This window comes from Erithacus rubecula (genome assembly GCF_903797595.1).
Source record: "Erithacus rubecula genome assembly, contig: SUPER_Z_unloc_2, whole genome shotgun sequence".
NCBI classification, from domain to species: Eukaryota; Metazoa; Chordata; class Aves; order Passeriformes; family Muscicapidae; genus Erithacus; species Erithacus rubecula.
Genome location: NW_027635860.1, coordinates 10,673,935 through 10,694,774, shown reverse-complemented (window position 1 = coordinate 10,694,774; position 20,840 = coordinate 10,673,935). Strand labels below are relative to the sequence as shown.

General features: G+C 35.2%; 1 protein-coding gene across 7 annotated transcripts in view; it reads right to left on the bottom strand.

The window, feature by feature from the left end:
• PAM (peptidylglycine alpha-amidating monooxygenase) overlaps positions 1-20,840 on the bottom strand; it is a 123,203-nt gene continuing 102,363 nt past the window's right edge. For 5 of the 7 annotated variants that reach the window (XM_079331194.1, XM_079331198.1, XM_079331192.1 and 2 more), the window contains 10 exons: positions 18,055-18,184; positions 13,010-13,126; positions 12,428-12,500; positions 10,884-11,091; positions 10,029-10,229; positions 7,296-7,414; positions 6,217-6,316; positions 4,818-4,871; positions 2,371-2,577; positions 1-813 (listed from right to left, as the gene is read on the bottom strand). In XM_079331194.1, the coding sequence (XP_079187320.1) occupies positions 632-813; positions 2,371-2,577; positions 4,818-4,871; positions 6,217-6,316; positions 7,296-7,414; positions 10,029-10,229; positions 10,884-11,091; positions 12,428-12,500; positions 13,010-13,126; positions 18,055-18,184 (1,391 nt within the window). In that variant the 3' untranslated portion in view covers positions 1-631. The remainder of the gene's footprint in view (positions 814-2,370; positions 2,578-4,817; positions 4,872-6,216; positions 6,317-7,295; positions 7,415-10,028; positions 10,230-10,883; positions 11,092-12,427; positions 12,501-13,009; positions 13,127-18,054; positions 18,185-20,840) is intronic. The other 2 variants (XM_079331195.1, XM_079331197.1) reach the window with 2 other exon arrangements.

Sequence of the window (20,840 nt, the reverse complement as noted above, 5' to 3'; positions counted from 1 at the left end):
TGCTCTGCGAATACTTTATTACACAAATTACATTCAGCTTCCGAAAATAGTGTTCTAACAGTGATACCATCTAAAAATAAGACATTCCAGAAACACATCAAGTTAGGAAGAAGAAAAAAATTAAATAGAGACTTTTTTCTTTCCTTCAATGCAATATCATGTTAGTGATTTAAAAAAATAGAAGAAGACTTAGCAGCTTCATTTTCTTGTGGCACTGTATATTCTCTGTACTGCAACAGGTTAAGGACATTGAAGAGGAAAGGCACAAAACAGAAATTGGTAACAGAATAATTACGGTAAAAATATTTTGATGAAGCAGATAGTAAGACTTATTTACAAGATCCCCATATTTGATGATAAAATACTACTGCTTTAAATCATCCTGCAATTAGAAGACTTTGCTTTATTAAGATGTTCACATAAAAACCAACAGCACTGATATGGATTTTCCATACACTCCTTCACTTAAAACACATAACTAAAACCAAACTAAAATTAAAGGAACCAGTGTACAGTCCCACACAAACTAGAACAGTTTACAATTAAATATACAAGATCTTAAACGTGCTTAAGGGAAAAGGAATCTGACATTCTGGGTTGAACTGTATAATGGAGAACTCAAAGGTTGGTTTCAGGATGATGAAGGTGCTGGTGGCAGTGAAGATGCTGAACACTCTTCCTCAGAATCAGTGCCATCATCTTCATCTTTTTCTTGATCACTTCCTTCAGTGCTCAGCCGGTCAAACCCTTTTCGGCTGTAGCCTTTGTGATTTGCAAAGAAGTTCCCAAGGTTAATTCCACCACCACCTTTCCCTATGAAAAGGAAAGGATTTTCGTAAGGATTGCTTTAACTGTAAGGGGTGAATAAAAACTTATCTACTAATTAACCAGTATACTGGTGATTATTTTAAGTTTCCTTCCAGAAATGGTTTTTAAAGATTCAGCACATGAGCCACAAAACCTAGGTGTATATATTGGGAAAGAAGAAGGAAATTAATCTTTGAAGTATAAGTTTCAGACGATGCATTTTTAGCATCCATTATTTCATTAACTCAAAACAGGTTACTGGTGTTCCTACCCATTTGCCCTTATTTCAAAGTGCTTCATTTCATTCACCAGATCCACAATAACTCATCATAGCTGCTGCTCTCCCATCGGTAGTGACTCATCCTCTTTAGTAGGCAGATAATGACAGATGAAAGTTGTAAAAGATATTTTCAAAAGCCCCTGATATTTGCCCCCAAACCTTCCTCTGAGAAAGTTCCATCAAATCTGTCATTCAACATAAATACAGAAAAAAAGCCTCCAGTTGCTGCATTTAGAAATGTCTTCAGTGATTACTTACTTTTAGTCTGCCTAAAATTCTGCCTGAACTGAAGAATCAAGTTTGTGTTCCCCATCAGCTAAAAAATTAATTTCAAAAATAAGCTAGACCCCTATGTTCTGTGATCAAATAAATACTTGTATTTTCTGATAAAAATCACAGACATTCAACAAACCAATCAGCAGCTTTAAGAAGCCATTTATACCAGTACAGCAATAGACCATGCTACTACATTTGGTATGCTAACACTTTTAAATACAAAGAGTCAGGAAGCTGTATGCTGAAATCTTCAAATAAAATACATCCAATTCATTTGCACAGCCCTATTGGATTGCTGAATAGCCTACTCTGTTACAGTAGGTCCTGAACAGTGTCACCACTGTGTTGCCTACTTCACGTACATTTTATTCTCTGGATGAAAATATCTTGATAAAACAATTTCGTGATAAAAAATGAGTCTAGTGATCAAACACCTATCACAGTCTGACAATTTATGAAAAATAATGCTATTATACAACATGAATTTAGAACCATTTACATAGCTTCTAAGTAGCAATTAAAGCTTTCAGAGCTATGGATTAAGGTGCATTATGGAAAATTGTCTGACTCACAGAATTGACTAGGTAGGAGAGAACAATAATACATAATCTCTTGTAATGGTATCTGCTTTCATTTTGCTTATATCTCTGTAATACCCATGGAGTCTTTTGTTCTCAGCAACTTCAAGATCCCATACTAAAAAATCCAAATTATGCTTGCAGTATTAAAATTTCTGAATTCTAGACAAAACAATATGAATTTATTCTAGTAATTTCTGAGATACCAGTTTTTGCCTTGTACCTCTAAAGAGGTACTAGCTTGAGATGCACTCTTAAAGGCTCAGAGGGCTGCAGGTGCTGTGTCCCTGCTGAGCCTTAGTTTGCAGCTATTAAGGAGGGCAAAGGTGCAGGGAGCTGCTCTCTTTGTATCCTTATTCCCCAGTATTCAATGATATTTGGAACTGGAATAATAAAAGCCTGTTCTCTAGAACAATTACTACCAATTACCTCCATAGACAGTTGTCTTCCTCCACCGAATAAATACTAAAATTGCCAGCAGGACAACAACAGGGATAATAAGAAGAGTTGTAATAAGAACAAGGGAAACTCCAGTGGTGCTGGCCTGTTGGACCAAGTGTTGTTTATCCATATTCTTTAGAGAGTCTGTTGATTCTGGCTTGTTTTTCAATCTGGCTTCAACAATTGTTTCTGATTCTTTAAAAAGAAAACAATTTCTGTATGTAATCCAGATGCAACAGTGTTAGGATACCTTAAGTGCTTTATAACAAGGAAACAAAAGACATACTATTATGGACATATTTTTGGCTTTTGCTGATGTTATCCCAAAGAAAAGAATGTGAAAGTCTGACTGACACCAATCACTAACAAAGATTCCTTCCCCTTTTCTCAAATGAGGAAAGGAAATGTGTCAAACAGTTTTGTCCTAAAAAGTAACTACTTCTTAAAATATAGGTAATTACCTCAATGATCCATTTTTGCAAATGAACTGTGTGGTGTAATATCAATTAAATATCTCCTTTTGACAAAAACACTTCCACAAGAAATATAGAAAGCCATTATACATTATATTATCATAAACAAAAAGGAAAAGTTTAAAGATCTTTCTAATAAAACTGTGACAAAGGGTTAAATTTTCAGAACTCTTACATTGCATGAAGGAATTTCAGTTGTACAGATATGGGCAGCTTTTGAAAACTGCATCCAATTATTCCTGACTAATTTGTTAACTCTATACCTACAAGGAGAAAAACTATTTCAGGGAAAAACCTTTATGATGTTGTACATGCTTTGTGATAACTTTTAGTAAGTAAAACTGTCTAGCTATATATTTTGAAGTCAGACTGAACAACATGTCTTAACAAGTAGCTGCATCAGAAACACTCTCAATTAACTCTGTTTGATTCTGTATCAAAATTAAAATGATGTTCTATTCTGCAGGAATAACAAAAGGTTCAGTTTACACTCAATACTAATACAATGATAACAATATAATTGTTATCACAAGTACGAGGATAACAACAACACAATGAAAACATGCTGTCTGTTCAAGAAGTAGTTATTGCTAAGGAAAATTTTTGTTCATCATCTTTCCCACCTCTGTGCAAAGCTACAGTTCTCCATATCTTTTCCCTCATGTCACAGCAATACAAGCACTAGTAAAATAGTCTGTTACCAGGAGGCTGTTAGAGTGCAGGCAACTCTTCTCTATTTATTAAGCAGATGACACAAAGTCCATTGGCTCTTTTCTCCCAGTGGAGCTGAAAGATGCTAATTTCAGCCTACCTAGTCAAACCAGTTTTAGACACTGTTACTTGAAACCTTTTTCTTACCCTGATATTACTACTGCATTTTTTCTCTATGACATTAGAAGAGTCAGCTAAAGAAAGCCAAAATGTATTTACATATCCCTAGATATACAACATGCTGTAATGTCAACACTTCCCTTTTGAGTGCTTCAGGCTGATGTACCAATGGAGATACAATAAACTGGTAAGGGTGATCGCAGTAAGCATTTCATTGATTCATAATGTTAGCCTTCCTAATTCTACTTTATTTTATATGCTTTAAATTGGCAGTTGGGATTTTTTTTACTTTTCTCTGCTTGTGTATACATGGCTGAAGCACACTACATAAGCTCTGAATTTAACTAAAGAAAATCAGTCAAGAACATTTCAATATTTTAAATGCCTTTATAAATAGTACCATAATCTGGTACTGTTTATCTGAAAGGGAAATGACCTACATAATAGAATACAAATGGTTAAAATTACTTTTCATCGATCTTAATTGGTATTATACCCCTTTCAATCTTCTCTGTGTGTACTATCTCCTTATATTGTTCCTACATGCTTTGATTCTCTTTTTCCTTCTTTTTTTTTTTTCATTTTCATGCAGATCAAGTAATAAAAAGTCTAGTAAATCTATGGGAAGAAACGTAAATAGGAAAAAATGGTATTTCTTGCCATATGGTGTGACTGATAAGGCTGTGTACTGAAAGACTACACAAGAATATAAATCAATTGCTGTTTCAAATAACCCTTTTTTTGGAGAAGGGTTGTGAAGCAGGGGGAGGGTGCTGGGAAGTGATTGTTGCAGCTGCATTTCAGAGCTATTTCTGCATCTAAGGGAGCTGCCACAGATACCAGTCTGGACCACACCAGATGGTAGAATGGAATTAACCTAACAGTTACATTTTTATTCTGTGACAGTGAAGCACTTTTCATCATTGAAAACTAAATGTTTAGGTTGCCTGTGAAATAGCATCTACCAGGTAACAGCATTACAAGCTTCATTCTAGTGCTTCCTATAGGAACTCACAAAAAACATAACAGTCAAACTAGACAGCATTTTTTCCCTCCAGCTTGGCAGAAGCAGTCCTAGTCTATGTGAACATACTGATTGATCCCTTCATTTTCATTATGAATCAGACTAACCTTTTGTCTCCTGTACCTCAATACCAGCCTTTTTAACTGACCGATGTTCCATTTCTGTAAAACAAAATCATTCTTCAGGACAACTGATATTTCAGAAAGTCACTCAGTGACATTTTTCTGCTAGCTTTCTCAAATGCACAGTACAATCCTACTGTAAACATTCTCATCAACACCTGAATTTCACCATGGAGAGTCAATACAAACTATTCAGTAGCTCACAAGGCCACAGAAGAAAAAGGAAGAGTTTGGTTCATGAAGTTTCTTGCAATAATCAGCTTTTATGAAGCAGAAATGTTTTAGGCATATGCCTATAGATTCCCACAAAAATAAAACTGTTTATTATAAACAAAATTATAATGAATTAAAGGCTGGTTGAATCAGGGTTTCTTAGCTACTGCTCTTTTATGCTTCAGCAATAAGTAAAAAGAAAATTTCATACAAAGAATTCCCTCATCTAACCTGTAAAAATTCCATTACCTTTTTATTCTCATGTTTCTTTGAATAAAAGCCAAGAATTATTCATGTTCAGTTTACTAGGTGCAGATAAAAACATACCCAATCAGAATTATGATATATCTGGTCCAATCTGCTGTTATTAATAGCAGTTTATACCAAATGCCCCCAAGGAAAATCTACTAATTATAAACAAGACAAATAAAGAACAACTATATTAGTCATTTATAGTAGCACGCTCTTACTGGATGACTAAAATCCTGAAGCCTAAGACTTTATGTCTGTCACACTTTTTTTATTCCATATAATAGAGCAGAGGATTAAATTTTTTTTCCTGTTAAACATTTAACTTCTCTCTGAATCCTACTAAATTGATGTCTGATGAATCATGTTCCTCTCCCTGAAGTAAGGCTGCTTGCCTTGGGTGTTACTAGATTAAAATTGGCAAGTGCTTTCTCTGCATGGAAATAGGACTTCAAATTATACTAGATTAATTTTCTAGTGGTAAACGCTCCCAATGAAATGAGTATAATTTTAAAGTTGACCCGTGTTTTTGTTTCGTAATTTGGGGGCTTTCTGCATCATAACCTCACAAGAAGCAGTTGAGCTCTCAGCAAATAATACACTGAATTCACTAAAATACTAGAGTAACACTTTTGTTTAAGCAGCTACTGACAATGGATGCATAAGGCAAATAGATGTTGATTCCTTCTGTGACAAGTCCTCATGTGCCCAGGACTCTTCTTTGACAGAGCACACAACAATGCTGAAGAACAGTCTTTGAATGAAAACTGAGCAGCAGCACACAACTGCTGCAGGTGAAGCATGTAGTGCATTTGAATCACTAGCTATGCCACCAGGCTCTTGGCTAGGTGTACAAGATAAGTGATACTGACCTGAAGACACAAAATGTGAAGTTAAGACATTAAGAACAAAAAGAACATACTTTCAGCAGATGCAAACTTCCACACTGTTTTGGCATGAACATCTCCAACAAATACTGTTCTGTCTTCTGAAGCAATAATATCATGTGGCATCTCAAAGCTCTGTGAAGATAAACAGTCACAGATTACCCTTAACTGTCTATGCTTTCATGACACCTCCTTAACCCCTAACTTGAGCCTGGTCATATTCAATCCTGCTTTAGAAAATGGAGCAGGTGCTGGTGTGAAACCCCAGTGTGTGAAAGGAGAGGAATTCCATTTCTATTGAATGTTTGCCTTCTCCAGGGAGATTATTCCATGTATTAATGCTAAAAAACTATACTCGTATTATTTCTATTAATATTATTACATTCCATTTTATCTGCTGAAATACATATTTTCAAAAATGAAGAGTCTTGATTTGAAGCCCACACACCTAGTTTTTGTTTAAGTTCATATGTAAAACAGCTATTCTCTAAACTCAGAAAAAATAACTCTAAATATAATTTAAAGTTGGACTGGAAATAAAGAGTGTATGTGGTACCAAGTGGGAATATTAACATTCATTCTTAAATCTAACACAATATATAGAAACTGTTAAAAAACCCACACAATTTTTATGTACAATACTGCATGAAGAACATTTAGCCTTAACTTACACACTAGTATTCTCTAAAGAGGGATACAACTACACTGTTGCATATTATTTCTGCTTAGGAATAAACTCTACTTTTTGACCAATTACTAGCATCTAAATATATGAATAATTCAATTCCTTCATTATTCTCTTAAATTAACTTTTAAGATCTGTACTGGCAATAATAAAGTAGGCTTATCCTGTCTGCAGATATTATCTGTAGGAATCATCTAAAGGAATCTAACATATTAGTTAGTGCAATTTTTAAATGTGCACCACATGTAGAAGCTAAGACCCAAAATTCTAGTCTTTTTATTTAGTACTATAAAGAATTCCTTTTGAACACCTTACATAATAAAACATCTTATTTCCTGCAACAGTCTTATGGAAATTGGAAAAGTAGAATGTTACCAATGTTCTCATATATATAATTCTATGCAACAGGCAGTCTGTGTAATACACTACCTTTCTAAGTGGAGTGAAAGTATCAATTATTTCTCCAGTAGAGAAGTTCATCACAAATCCTTGCACTGATTCTGCCTCTCCAGGATACGGCATTCCATTAACTGCAAAGAGAAGACCACCTGCAACAACATAAGATTTGTCTTAAGAACTCAAACTACAGTGAAGATGGAACTGTAATAGTTTAGATGAAAAAAAAAGCTGTCTGAGAGACAGAAAGATAACAAGAAACTAAACTACAGGAGGAAAGTTAAGTGAGGTGTAACTCACTGAAACTTTGTCATTTAAGAGATGCATACTTACTCAAATGAGAATATTTTATACATAGTTTAAATGAAAAGGAATGTGAAGATTTAAAAAGAATAATCTCAAGAATGCTTTGCTATGGATGGTTGTCCTGATAGCAAAAAGTTCTTTCAATGCATCAAAAGCAGAAGGTCAGCTGGGGAGTCAGTGAGACCACGAAAGGAAAAGATGTGAAAGAGGGACTCAGGGATTATATGGCAAAGAAATTGGTTTTGTCAGTTTTATCTATTTAATATGTTGGGAAGTTTCTAATACTCATTTTTTTCCCTAGTAAAGAGATCAGAGGAGACAATTCAACTGGAAGCACAAGGTGTAAGACAAATTGCAGGTTAGTAATGCATGAGGTTTAGATGGCATTCACTCAAATTCAGAAGGAAACCAAATGTGAGATCATAGATTTCAGGCCAAATTAAGTAACCCGGCACTCCAAACAGACACTTCTCCAAAAGACTAGCAGAATGCTGAAGCAATATCCTCCTAAAAGGACTCAACAGTGTGCCTGCAAACACACATTACCAATTCTGGCATCCATCTCCAGTAAGATGGTCACATCCATTATGAAGAATAAGATATGGGTAAGTGTGGCCTGTCAGAAAAAGCTGTATGCCTTCTGTAAGGGTTATGCTTCAGCTCTGAACAGGGAGAAAAAGCACACAGGCAAGCAGATTCTATAGACATACCTGCACTTTCAGAAATCTCTTGATGAGGTAGTATATCAGAGGTTATTGAATGTGAGTTATCAAAGGGGTAAATGAAAGGTCCACTAATGAACAGGAAGCAAAGAGCAAAGCTTATGGGCAGAACTTGTAATTCTTCAGGACAGAGAAGTCTGAATAGTGTGATCTTGAAGTGATCAGAATCAGAAATTTTATTCAACAATTTTCATCAATGACTGAAAAATGGAGTGAACAATGACATCTAGCAGTCTGAGGAAGATAACAGATTTCTGCGGAAAAATCAAAAGCCTGATGAAACTAAGTAAGATCTTTCTATAAGAATAAGTTGTTAAACAGATGACAGAAGAGTTTTTGCAAAGACAAATGTAAAGTGATGTCTCTTCTAAAAAATAATCTAGATCATGCCTGTGTGATGTTTGAATTTGGAACTGGCAGTTACAGCTCAGGAGAGACATTTCCAAGCCATCCCTAAAAGATTCCTGAAATCTCCACCTCCATGTACAGTGTCAGACAAAATTTCAGTAGAATGTCTGGCATCATGAGGAGGAGAATTAGGAATGTAGGGGAGGTTCTACACTATGCAAAACTCAGCATGCACACATACTGAGTACTGAGTGCTCTTTTATGCTCCAATGAAGCTAAAGATGCTGGAAGAGAAAGGTAAATGCAATACTCAAGGGGCTGAAGCAATTGAATAGCTTATGGGGAGAGAATAAGATGGCTGGTGTTCTTTGGTTTGAACAGGATAAAGCAAGATGGAGGGGCACCAGATTGGGGGAGTGTGGAATTGTTATTAAACTCCCAGAATTCTGAGATCGAGAAGCACTCAATGAAACTTGGTCACCTTATATATTTAAAAAAAAAAAAAAAAAAAAAAAAAAAAAAGTTGGTAATGAACTTCTGGAGCCTGCAGTAGTGGAAGGCCAATGAACCAGACAATACAAGTCAGTCCAAAATGGGCAGTATACCTGCAGAAGGATACAATGGAGGTTACCTCCTAAAAATGCTAAATAAAGGGTTTGCGGATGCATGGTGAATAGGAGAGGATTGACTACAAAAAGCATCCAGGCTTATACATACTCTCAGAATGCCTCTTTCCACTGTCAGAGACAGATACATACCAAGCATCTCATCCAGAATATTTTAGCATTTTTCTACATTCTTGGCAGATGCAAAAGAGAGAAACATGATTAAATTTGACATTAAGAAGTCAGGAACCGAACATGCTGAAATTCCTCATCCAGTTCTTAACATTTATCTTACCTTCAGTATCATATCTAATCCCAAAACTTAATACAGTAATTGTTAACCAGACTGATATTAAAAACCACAATATTTTCTGTTTGCTTTCAGTTATTTTGTTTTATGAAATCAAAAACCCTTCTTGATTATTTGATCTTAATTTTGCTCTCTTCAATGGAGTTCAAAATGAGTACCAAGAAATGTTATCATCAATAATAATTCATTATTAACTGATTAACTGTGCAGTCACCAGGAAGCAGCAAGATCATCTACTTGCTGACATCACATTTAGGGAGTAATCAATTATTTTTTAGAAGCAGAGATTAGGTGCAAGCTTCCATTATCTGCAAGTAGGAAAACGAGTAGTTCTCAAATTTTCCATTGCATCAGGACTACTCTGGAAGATAATTAATAATTGTCCTAAGATAACATGACAGCACTTCAGGAAATAACATGGACATGCTGGCACAAAGCAAGTACTTGAAATACTAAGAACAAGAAAAAAGATTACCTGGAACATATGAAACTGCAAACAACTCTCTTCCAAATGCTTTGTGTTTGATCTCTCTCGTGAACTCCCCAGTCTCCAACCTGAAGCACTGAATTCGACCATTTTCTCTGTCTGCAACGCACAGCTGATTTAAGTCAGGGATCAGGGCTAAGCTGTGGGGGATACGAAACTGTCCAGACCTGGATCTGCCTAGAGAAGTCTCTGCAATAAAAAGACCCCAAGTTTGTGTTAAAAGTACACACTGAAACTATCAGTTTTACTTCGAAACAGCAATATGCCACATAACACAATGTAACTCTGGGAAAACACTGTGGCCAGCTTGCTTTCTCCTAGCACTTAAGTAGATAACTCATAGTAGCCTAGTGTGCTTTCTTTATAAATCCCAAATTTAGAATTTGCAATTTCCTGAGAAAATTCAGCATAGTTGGAATGATACATAAATCTGAGTCAGACAGAAATGTAATTATTCAGAAAACTTAAAATAGATGAAATCACAGCATAAATCTTGCAAAAAACTATTCCTTTCTTCTATGTTTAAGAAAAGAAAAATTTGCTTTACAGAAGTCAGAATATTTTCTTGACCAAATAGGATATTCTAATATTTACTCTAGAAGCAAAACAACAACCCCTCATTTTTTATTTTTAGTACATATATAACCACTACAAGTAGCTGTAGAAAAAGCCAAGAGAAAAGTTGGAAGCAAGGATGAGGCTGAAATTCATGAAGGGTCTGGAAGGTATTCCAGATATAAAAATTAATTTTAAAAAATTAACAGTAACATCAGCAATTTTGTGGTTCATGATGAGTTCATGTTAGCAGCAGTATGGGTAAATTACCAAGAGCCCTGACTGTACCTTCTCCCCACTGCATCACATACAGTCCATTTGGAGAGAACTGAATAATCCGACTGTTGCAGTAACCATCAGAGACATAAATGTTGCCAGTGATCGGGTCCACAGCCACATCAGTTGGTTGACAGAAATGATTTTTGTCGCTGCCTGGTTGCAAAGCCATTCCTAAGATCATCAATGGCTCTTTGTCATTGGGTCCTAGTTTGAAAACCTTTTTTTTAGTCAAAAGGAAAAGAAAAGGTGAAACTTAACTTATGGAAACTTATGGAAAGTGAAACTTAAGACCTAGATATCCTAGGGGAAAACTCCTATTACTGTGTATAAAATAAATTTAAATACCAAATATAATCTTAATATATTGACCATAATATCTATTATTATTAGCTTTTCAGTAGCGCCGATTCTGGGAAACTTCTGCTTAAAATACAAATTTCCTGCCATTACAAAACAAACAATAAGGTTCACTTTCTAGACTTAAGTGCATTGATAAGCAAAAGACATAGCAGAAAGTTGCAGAGGGATCTTGAAAGGCCAGAAAGAGGGGCTTCACAAGAACCTTGTGAAGTTCAACCAGGCCAAGTTCAAGATCTTGCACCTGGGTTGGGGCAATCCCAAGCACAAATACAGGCTGGGAGGAGAAGGGATTGAGAGCAGCCCAGAGGAGAAGGTGCTGTCTGATGTGAAGTTCAACATGAGCTGGTAACAGCCAGAGGGTCAACCATGTCCTGGGCTGCATCCAGAGCCCCGTGGGCAGCAGGGGAGGGAGGGGATTCTGCCCCTCTGCCCCACTCTGGTGAGACCCCACCTGCAGAGCTGCCTCCAGCCCTGGGGCCCAGCACAGGAAGGACATGGAGATGCTGGAGAGAGTCCAGAGGAGGGACACCAAGGTGGTCAGAGGGATGGAGCACCTCTGCTATGACAAAGTCAGAGAGAACTGGGATTGTTCAGCCTGGAGAAAAAAGGCTTCTGGGTGACCTAATTGTGACCTCCCAGTTCCTGAAGGGAGCCCATAAGAAAGATTGGAAATCGACTTTTTACATGCATGGTGCATGTAGTGATAGAACAAGTGGGAATGGCTTCAAGGGACAGGGTTTAGATTAGATCTTAGGAGGAAATTCTCTACCACGAGGCTGGTGATGCCACTGATGAGGTTGCCCAGAGAAGCTGTGGCTGCCTTATCTCTGAAAGTGTTCCAGGCCACACAGATGGAGTTCTGAGCAACCTGGCCTGGTGGAAGGTGTCCCTGCCCATGGTAAGGCAGTTGGAACAAGATAACCTTTAAGGTCCCTTCCAATTTAGACCATGATTCTATGGTCTGAGTATATGATTCTATTATTTCTATATGCTATGTCCTTGTAGCAAATTACTCAACACAACTAGATTCCATAAAGTTGTACATTTCTCTAAATTTACACGGGTAAATTTCTGTAGGCATATTCTTAATGTTATTCTTAACAGGCTTTGATAAGCAATGTCAAATCTCTATGAAAATAAAAATATTTTTAGTAATATATTAAGGTCCTAGTACTAAAGCTTCAGAAACATACCTGATGAAGAGCTACATCAGTGACCCAGTAGTTACCATTTTTATCTACACTCAAACCATGTGGTAAATAAAATCTGAAAGCACAATGTAGAAGAATGAAGTTAAAAACTTTTCTGGAAGAATTATAAAGGTGTGAATTTTTATCTACAGATCAAAAACAAATTCTGTACACACTATGTGTAGCATTTAATGAAAAATACAGCTTTGAATTTTCCTGACAAGAGTGTCTCAGTTATGAAATTCAGTTGATCTCAGATACCTCACTCAGCATTTATAACAAAATGTACAATATTCATGAGCTCTGCACTTCTGTTAACCAGGCTTGTAAATACAATTGTATGAAATGTAAGAAAGCAGAGATGATAGCAATTTGAGATGGCAAATTAATTTTACTATTTGATTAATTTATATTTATTTATTTACTTACTTACTTACTTGAAGATACTTAGAGGCTACAATTACATAATTGCATATAGATGCACAAATATAATAGAAAACACACAAAAATGGGTTTAGGGACTCTTTGGTATAAAATATATGGCAACATTAGTTCAATTAGTAAGAGCAAAACAACCCAACTTACAGACTTTTGCCTGTGGAATGAAGCAGTTTTGCATTTCTTGGATTCAGGACAATAATTGTGTTCTGTTCAATTGGTCCAAGTCCTCTTTGCTGATAGACAAATTTGCTGTCAAAAGAACTGCACAAAAAGATTTTAATAGAAAGCGAGTATTAGAAGGTTATACTAATGAATGATATACACACAACTTAAAGTCAAGTTTTGTAGTTCAGCTCCAGTGTGGGGTTACTGGGTTCTTTTTTCGTTAAATATAAACCTTACTACATCACTGTATGACTGTAAGAGTTAAAAGTGTTGTATGTCTGTATTTTCTACCGAGGTTATGACTTCCAAACTAAAGGAGCATCAAATCAACACAGCAACAATTGAAGATAGTCTTAAAGCAAGTAAGTAAAAAAACCCTTTAACATTGTTTTAATAATTTCATTACCATGGCAACCCAGAAATGAAAATTCAGCAATGCAGCCTAACAAAAAATACAAGTAATCACCAGGGCACACCTGCCGGTAAGACCAGGTACAGTTTGTATCATCTAAGGAAGTCTCTGCATGTTTGTGGATCTTCTGCTTTTATTTTTTCATATATAGTTCAATATTTTGCTAGAGCTTACTACTACAAGATTTAGTTCTTATGGTTCTTATACTTTTCACAGTGTGCTTACACAGAACTGTAGGATATTATGTACATCCCTCCTAATCCTTCAAAATTGCACTCAATTTTCAGGGTACATAGAATATATTATAAATAAAATTAACATGTCACTATTTAATATATTAAGAATCAGAGGACATTTACTAGGCATGAAATTATCATACGCTTGCAAAAAAAAAAAATAGTAGTCTGTATCCTTACAGAGAAGTTGGCTATTAATCTAACCTGTTAAAATATATGTTCCAATTTTAGTGAAGGTAAACAGTGTAAAATATTTTGAACAACATTTCAGGCTAAATGCTGAAGCATGGTGTTTGATGTGAATGAAAAATACATGAATACAAGACCCTGCTCCAACTTTGTATTTTTAAATCCATTTGTTAATCCCAAGAGAAATCCATCCATGATTGATGCTGCTTGATAAACAAGAATATACTTTGTAGTCACAGAGAAGGCTATGAATAAAGCTGTTAAAACTCTGTATTGTACAGTTCTAATAGTCTCACATCTCCATAACATTAAATATTTATATGCCTAGAATTTTTAATGTGGAAAAGCAATATTGGCCTCATATATAACCAAAAAAAATCTATACAGAATGCATTTAAAGTTTCTGCATAGGTTATGATTAAAAAATAGTATTTAGATACTGACATTGCATATAGTAAGTATCTGTAACTATTTAACTTCTGGCAGAAATATCTGATAGAAAACAATCCTTTTGAATCCTTTGAATGAAGGTGATAGCTACTAGATCTCTCTCCAGAGTTCTGCCATCATGTAGAGGGAGCCAATGGTAAATAGTAATGACAAACAAAGGCTACACTGGTGTTCTACCTTCATGTTTGAACATGATTCAGGAGGTTCTGTAATATTCTTTAATACTCATTGGTATTCATGACAGTAATCTGCCATAACACATTCTCTTAATTTTAAACTTTTATTTTAAAATAATTCTAATACTTGTAATGGCTTGCTCTAGCTATGGATGACCACAATTGGAGCACCAACAATGGACAGACTGAACTAATCTTATTTTTAATCTAATAGATAACTGCAGAAAATCAACACAAATAAACACAGAAAAGAATCTTAGTGATGGCAGATAATAAAACAAGCCCTACAGTAAACATGATTGTATCTCTGCAGAACCTACTATTTAGACTACTTAAAATAATTATTGGCTTTCCTTGTTATGATTTTGGTTCTTAGAAATGGTGCTGTCCAGACGCCCAAGTATTTCCCGCTACTCCCAGCTCTTCTGAGAACTAAGTGCTTTCAGTATACATAAGAGATTGTATGGTATTCAGAGAAATTCTAGTAAACTTGAGATTATGGGAGTGATCTTCCATTCATCTTCTCCCTGTTAAGCTTCTTTTCTAGGATGACTAAAATGCTAGAAAATCAGTCACTCTTTTCTTCCTAGTGTTCGCGATTATGTCCCTTTGCTTTAACTGATAAATAAGAACACAAACAATGCTGACTACTTCTAGCTTATAAGCAGCAAGACCAAAACCACACCAGGAGAACAACTAAACACAGTAGTCCTATTGCTCTAAAACATGGTTTTCTGAGTGGTACTGCACTTTGATACTGAAGGACAAGTAAAATCTACTGCCCACTACATATCTACTACTTCTAATTTTAAAGTCCAATGTAATTCCAGTTATGCTTCTACTTCTGAACTGGCCTCATCACACTAATGTAAACCATTTATTGCTAAATCTAGTATAGCATCCTTCTTGTGGGCTTTATAGTAAATTTAGACAGACCACCTAAACTCATAACCTCTGAAACCACAGCCCTGAAGTCTATTCTTGATCAATGTCCATCACCATTGTGGTACTGTGCTCAGCCTACTTACCTTGATAAGAATGCAGTAACAAGAATGTAATTTCTATTCTCTAATAAGTTGTTTATAAATTGGATAAATAGCATGCATTTGTCATCACGAAATGCAAAATAACTTCCAGCTGATTCACTGCTCAGTCAGCTGAATAATCTTAATTTTTTTCATTTTACACAACACATGGTGCTTATAGCAAAGACTGCTCTGAAAATGAAGAGAAAATGCTATAGAAGAGCCTTGATTATTTAGGGCAAAGGACTGCTACAGCCACTGCAAAGCTGCTACTGTATTACAGGGCTTGTCACTACATAACTTTTGTAGTCTAAAGCAGACTAAAGTTACCTTTTGCAACAGCATAGATCATTTAACCAGTTGTTTTCAGCTGAATAAGGATCTAGCTTTTGTGGCGTATGTTAAAAAGGCATTGGAAATATTTGTGCACAGCCTAACAGCACAAATTATGTTTGTTTAATTTGCTTCTATACTAAGCTGTTGAAGCATTGAAACAGAAAATAAATTCTGGGCTTTCAGGCTATTAATTTATTATGTTTACAGTTTGGTAAGGAACATTGTATTCAATTAACTGTGTATTTACAGCTAATGATAAAAGTTAACTTCTTATACCTCCCACACACAACTGTCATGATAAACCCCTTCCAAATACCATCTTTTTCCTTTAAAAATTGTGTTCCTTCTTTTTTCATCACAATACATGAAAGGGAACTCAAATTTAATGCCCATGTGCGTACCCCAAGATAAAAACAGAGGGCTGACTGAGTGAGCATGTTTTTGTGTGCCTCTTCTCCATGCCACAAGATGTGGAACAACAGCTTAACAAGAGGTGTGTTTTCAAAACACATTTTTAAATCACCACACTCAATATAATAGGCCTACAGAGTTCCAGCTCAGATGACTTAAGATGACTACCAACACTAGGCTTCCTATACATTGATTAACTATGCATCACAAAAAGAAGAAAAAAAAGACTTGGGAACAAAACCCCTGAAGAACTAGGACTTACTGATTAGTTACCTTTTTGGAAGGACTTGTGTAGTGTTACCAAGCACAAGTGGTATGTGCATGGATTTCCAGAATATATATTACAATTCCGATTTTCTTTTGCAGCCACGGCATAAAGAAGCTGAAGTTCTGTCTCTCAACATGGCTGATTCATCATGCATACCTGCTGTTTTAGGGAATGTTCATTTTTTTTGTTTTGTTTAAAATCTGTAGGCTTTCCCAGTACTGCTGGATCTTAAACTCAAGTTTTGTGCTCTGGATTGCTGCTGCATTTCAATTGCCAGACACTCAAAAATATGTATTTCAGAAGGATCAGCCTATTTTCAAATATTTTTACAATTCTGTATTCAACAACACAAAGAACAGCGCTTACGTTCCTGAGTAGGAGGATAAAAAAACAGCTTTCAAGAATACTTGAAGTCTGAGTAATACAAGTCATATGATGCATCCTTTCAAATTTTGTAGTCTGCATTTATATACACTTGAGCTGGAGATATCACTGATGCATGAGACTACTGTATGAGAAATAAATTATTGCCTTTTTTGCTGCATTATGTTATTTAGCATAGAACCTAAATAACTTATTTTCTTTCATAAAACACTATTCTAAGCATAATTTATTATCATAATGTTCAGAATACTGTCCTATTTTTCAGACACTATGTTATCTTAAAATGAATTCATTGGGATTTGAAGCCCTACCCTTTATTCTGATAGTTATATATAGAGAGAACAAATGCTTAAAAAGAAGGAAAAAAAGGAAATTTTTAGAAGAGTGTATTTAAAAAGGGTACCACATAACATGATTGTATTACTTCCTCCCAGTATTCTGTTACAATTTCAAAGGTATCCATATAAAGGCATATACAATTTAAAAAATCAAAGATGTAAGAACCCAGTAAAAATAAATGAAGCACTCTTTATTGGAATGTTCTGTTCTTAAAATAATATACCAATGACTATAACACTTTACAAACACTAGAAGGACTACCATTCCAAAGTTCAGACATTTTTTGGTTTGAGTGATGCTAAATGCAGCAAATTTTATTGAATGAGTAGAACAAAATTTGTTTTGAGAGAGTACCTTGTAACAATCCCATTTTTCTCAGTGTATATAAACACAAAGAAGACACTGGACACAGATTTCCATGTCTTAAATCCAAGTATTAATTGCAGCATACCATACTAAAACAATATTCACTGGGCTAATTATTCTTGCTAAGAGACATGGAGAGGTAGACACAGTCTTGGTGAATATCATACTAACACGTTCATACAGTTTAAGGACTTAATGTACTATGTTCTTTTCCTCTGGAGACACATTCTTACTGTCTAAAGATCTAATAACTCATCATCTTGAACTGTCAGTCACCATTTCTATTCTGAGTCTCTGAAAGGCTGTTTCAGCCAAAGAACTGAATTTTTAAGTAGAAAAAGAATTTCAATCTGTCTTTCTTTGAGAATTTATATAAACAGCACACAGGATTTCAACCTTCTAACTCACCATTTAGCAAGGATCTCTACTTACTTTTCATCCCAAACATGATCACCTCTGTGGAAGACAACTAGGTTATTTTCAGGGTCCAGAGCCAACCCAGAAACTTGGCCTAGTTTGAGGTCTAACCCAGGCCACTCCACAGCCTCTGCTATGTGGAAATCTGACCAAAGAAAGAAAAAAAGAAAAAAACCATGAAACATATTTGTAAAAAGAACCCAAATATGGTTAACTGGCATTTGGTACAGAGTACTGGGAATTACATGGACATTTTTCTACATGCAGTATTTCCATTCAATGCATTGCAGTTTAATTCCAAGCATAGTTTTAACATAGTAAAGCATGCACAATCACTGGCAACAGATGTACAGATGACAGAAATTTCAAAACTGCTTTTGACTCCTTTCTTTTCTCCATCTTATAAAGACACATGTATACACACTCTAGAAGCTTTAGTAGCTCTGTAAATATTTTCTACACTGAAAGATTACAAAAATATACAATTCAAATCAGCAGGCAAATTTAAATATTAACTATTAGTGTTTTATTAAAAACTGCCTAATAAATACTACTAATTTTTTCTATTAAAGCTTTTAACACTAAGAAAAGAAGACTTCTTTTTCTATGGAAGACTGTAAAACTCAACAAAAGAAGAGAAATTTAGTTTTAGATATTAACATAAAAAGCTAAAAATATGATCTCTTCAACCTCTCTTACGCAAAAGTAAACTGGTAAGGATAAAAGGCACAAACTGTTCAGTATTTGAAAAGTTGCAGAGATTTGACTGCAAGGATTAATTTCTCACAGATCATCTGCTTAAATACTTTTTGGAAGAGGTTGCTCTTGTGTGGCTCTGGGAAGTATATTAAGTGACAAATTAACTATATTATCAAAAAATAAAAAAATGTAATGGCAAAAGAGATCTCACTAATTCTGATAAAATAAAAAGTGAAAAACAAAAATTAGAACATTTGTTCTACATGTTAGGAGATCCACCACTGCTTTCTTTTCAAAATTGATTTGTTGAGCATAATTCAGGTATTTCTACAAAGCATAATTGCATGTAGGCACATACAGACAAACTGATGGTGAAAAAGAAACAATTTCTTTGAAGTTATGTGAAACTGGAGCCACTTCACTAATAGCCAGTGTGTTTGCAAGCAACCATGCTTTACTTTGCCACTTCCAGTTCACCCAGAGTTTGTGAGTTCTGCTGTGATCCTAAACACCAATCACTGAGGTACCATCTAGGCAGGTGAAATAGATACCCAAATTCACAGAGCCAGGGAATCCTGCTTTGAAAGAAGGCAGATCACAGACCTTAGAATACAGCACCCAAGGAGTCTGAGAGGGTTCACTTTCACCTGGAAGTGATTTTCCAATGAAAGGCAAAATTAATGGGAAACAGTCTATAAAATCTTTAAGCCACCTGTGCAACCCATCTGTCCTGATAATACCCTCATCTTGCGTTTCACTTTGAAGAGAGGTAGTCTGAGGTGTAACAACAGGAATGCAGTGGAGGGAAAATCATTCTCTAGAACCTATCCAAGAGAAACACGAAACTAGTGCTGAAAACCTGTTGTGGACTTGGAGATGTTTTACCTGTTTGAACTGCAATAACATAGGTAGAGTAGGTGAACTACAAGAAACCTAAAAGCTATCAGCAACTACAGTGTATCCAAGACAGTAATCAGAAACTTGTAAAACAAGAAATCCTACCCTGTAGAAATTTTAGCTGAATAAAAGCTCCAAGCTAAAGGAAAAGCTGTTAAAAAAAATTATACATATCCATACTTCTGTACAGCTAAGCTGATCACAGCAGGTGCAGTGCCAGATATATTCACAGATGTTTGGATTTTGGAAGGAACAGAAGAATGGAAATTCAGAGTCTGCTTCCTCACTTGCTCATCCCATATCACTTTATGTTAAACTCTAGAAAGCTTGTCCATATTTCATATTGCAGAGGCCTTTGAGCCTTTTTTTCAAAAAGCTAGAAAAAAATAAAGGCTAAACATAGAAACACTATATCTGGCCTTTATTTAAGTTTTTCAGAAGACACTTACTATAAAATAGAAAATGTTTATTCTTAAAGGAATAAAAGATTTCTGATCAATCGAAACAATAAAGTGAATGTACAGTGATATACAATCTAATCACAAGAGCCCCAGCCTGAATACAATCTTTAGATTTTATCACATTTTTCCAAAATTGGTTAATTAGTATTGCATTTTATTCTTTCTTTGCAAGTCCATTCGGAAAGTCCTTTATACATATTTATCTCAAGGCAACTAGCTTTTTAATAAAAACTCACTAAATTTAGACTTCCTTTATCTAAGACTTATTACTATTTCCCTACAAGAATTAGTGGTCCATGAAACAATTTCAAAAGAGACTAATGAAAATTACTTTTCCCACTGGAGTAATTTATAATTACTTAGAAAAAACAAGATCACCAGTTTTGCTGTAAATGAGATCTCTAAACTAGGTACCAGTAAACTACCTTTCAACTTGGAGTCCTTCCTTCCATTAAAAAAGAAAGAAATACCTAGATTTAGAACATGCAATCAACATTCAAAACAAGTGAAGGATGAAAGTCTTATTTATTGACACAATGGCAATTTACTGTCCAGAATTTCCTGGAAGATCATTCTAGCTTTTAACTTTGCAAACTTTTAAGTCAAGTTGCATTTACTCCCTGCCATCAGAGCACTCATTTAAATCTTGAAAAATTTAATTAAGCACTGCATAAAGGAGTTTTGAACTCCTTGACTTGACAATTTGACTCCTTGACACTCTTTGACTTACTTAGAGGGTATAAT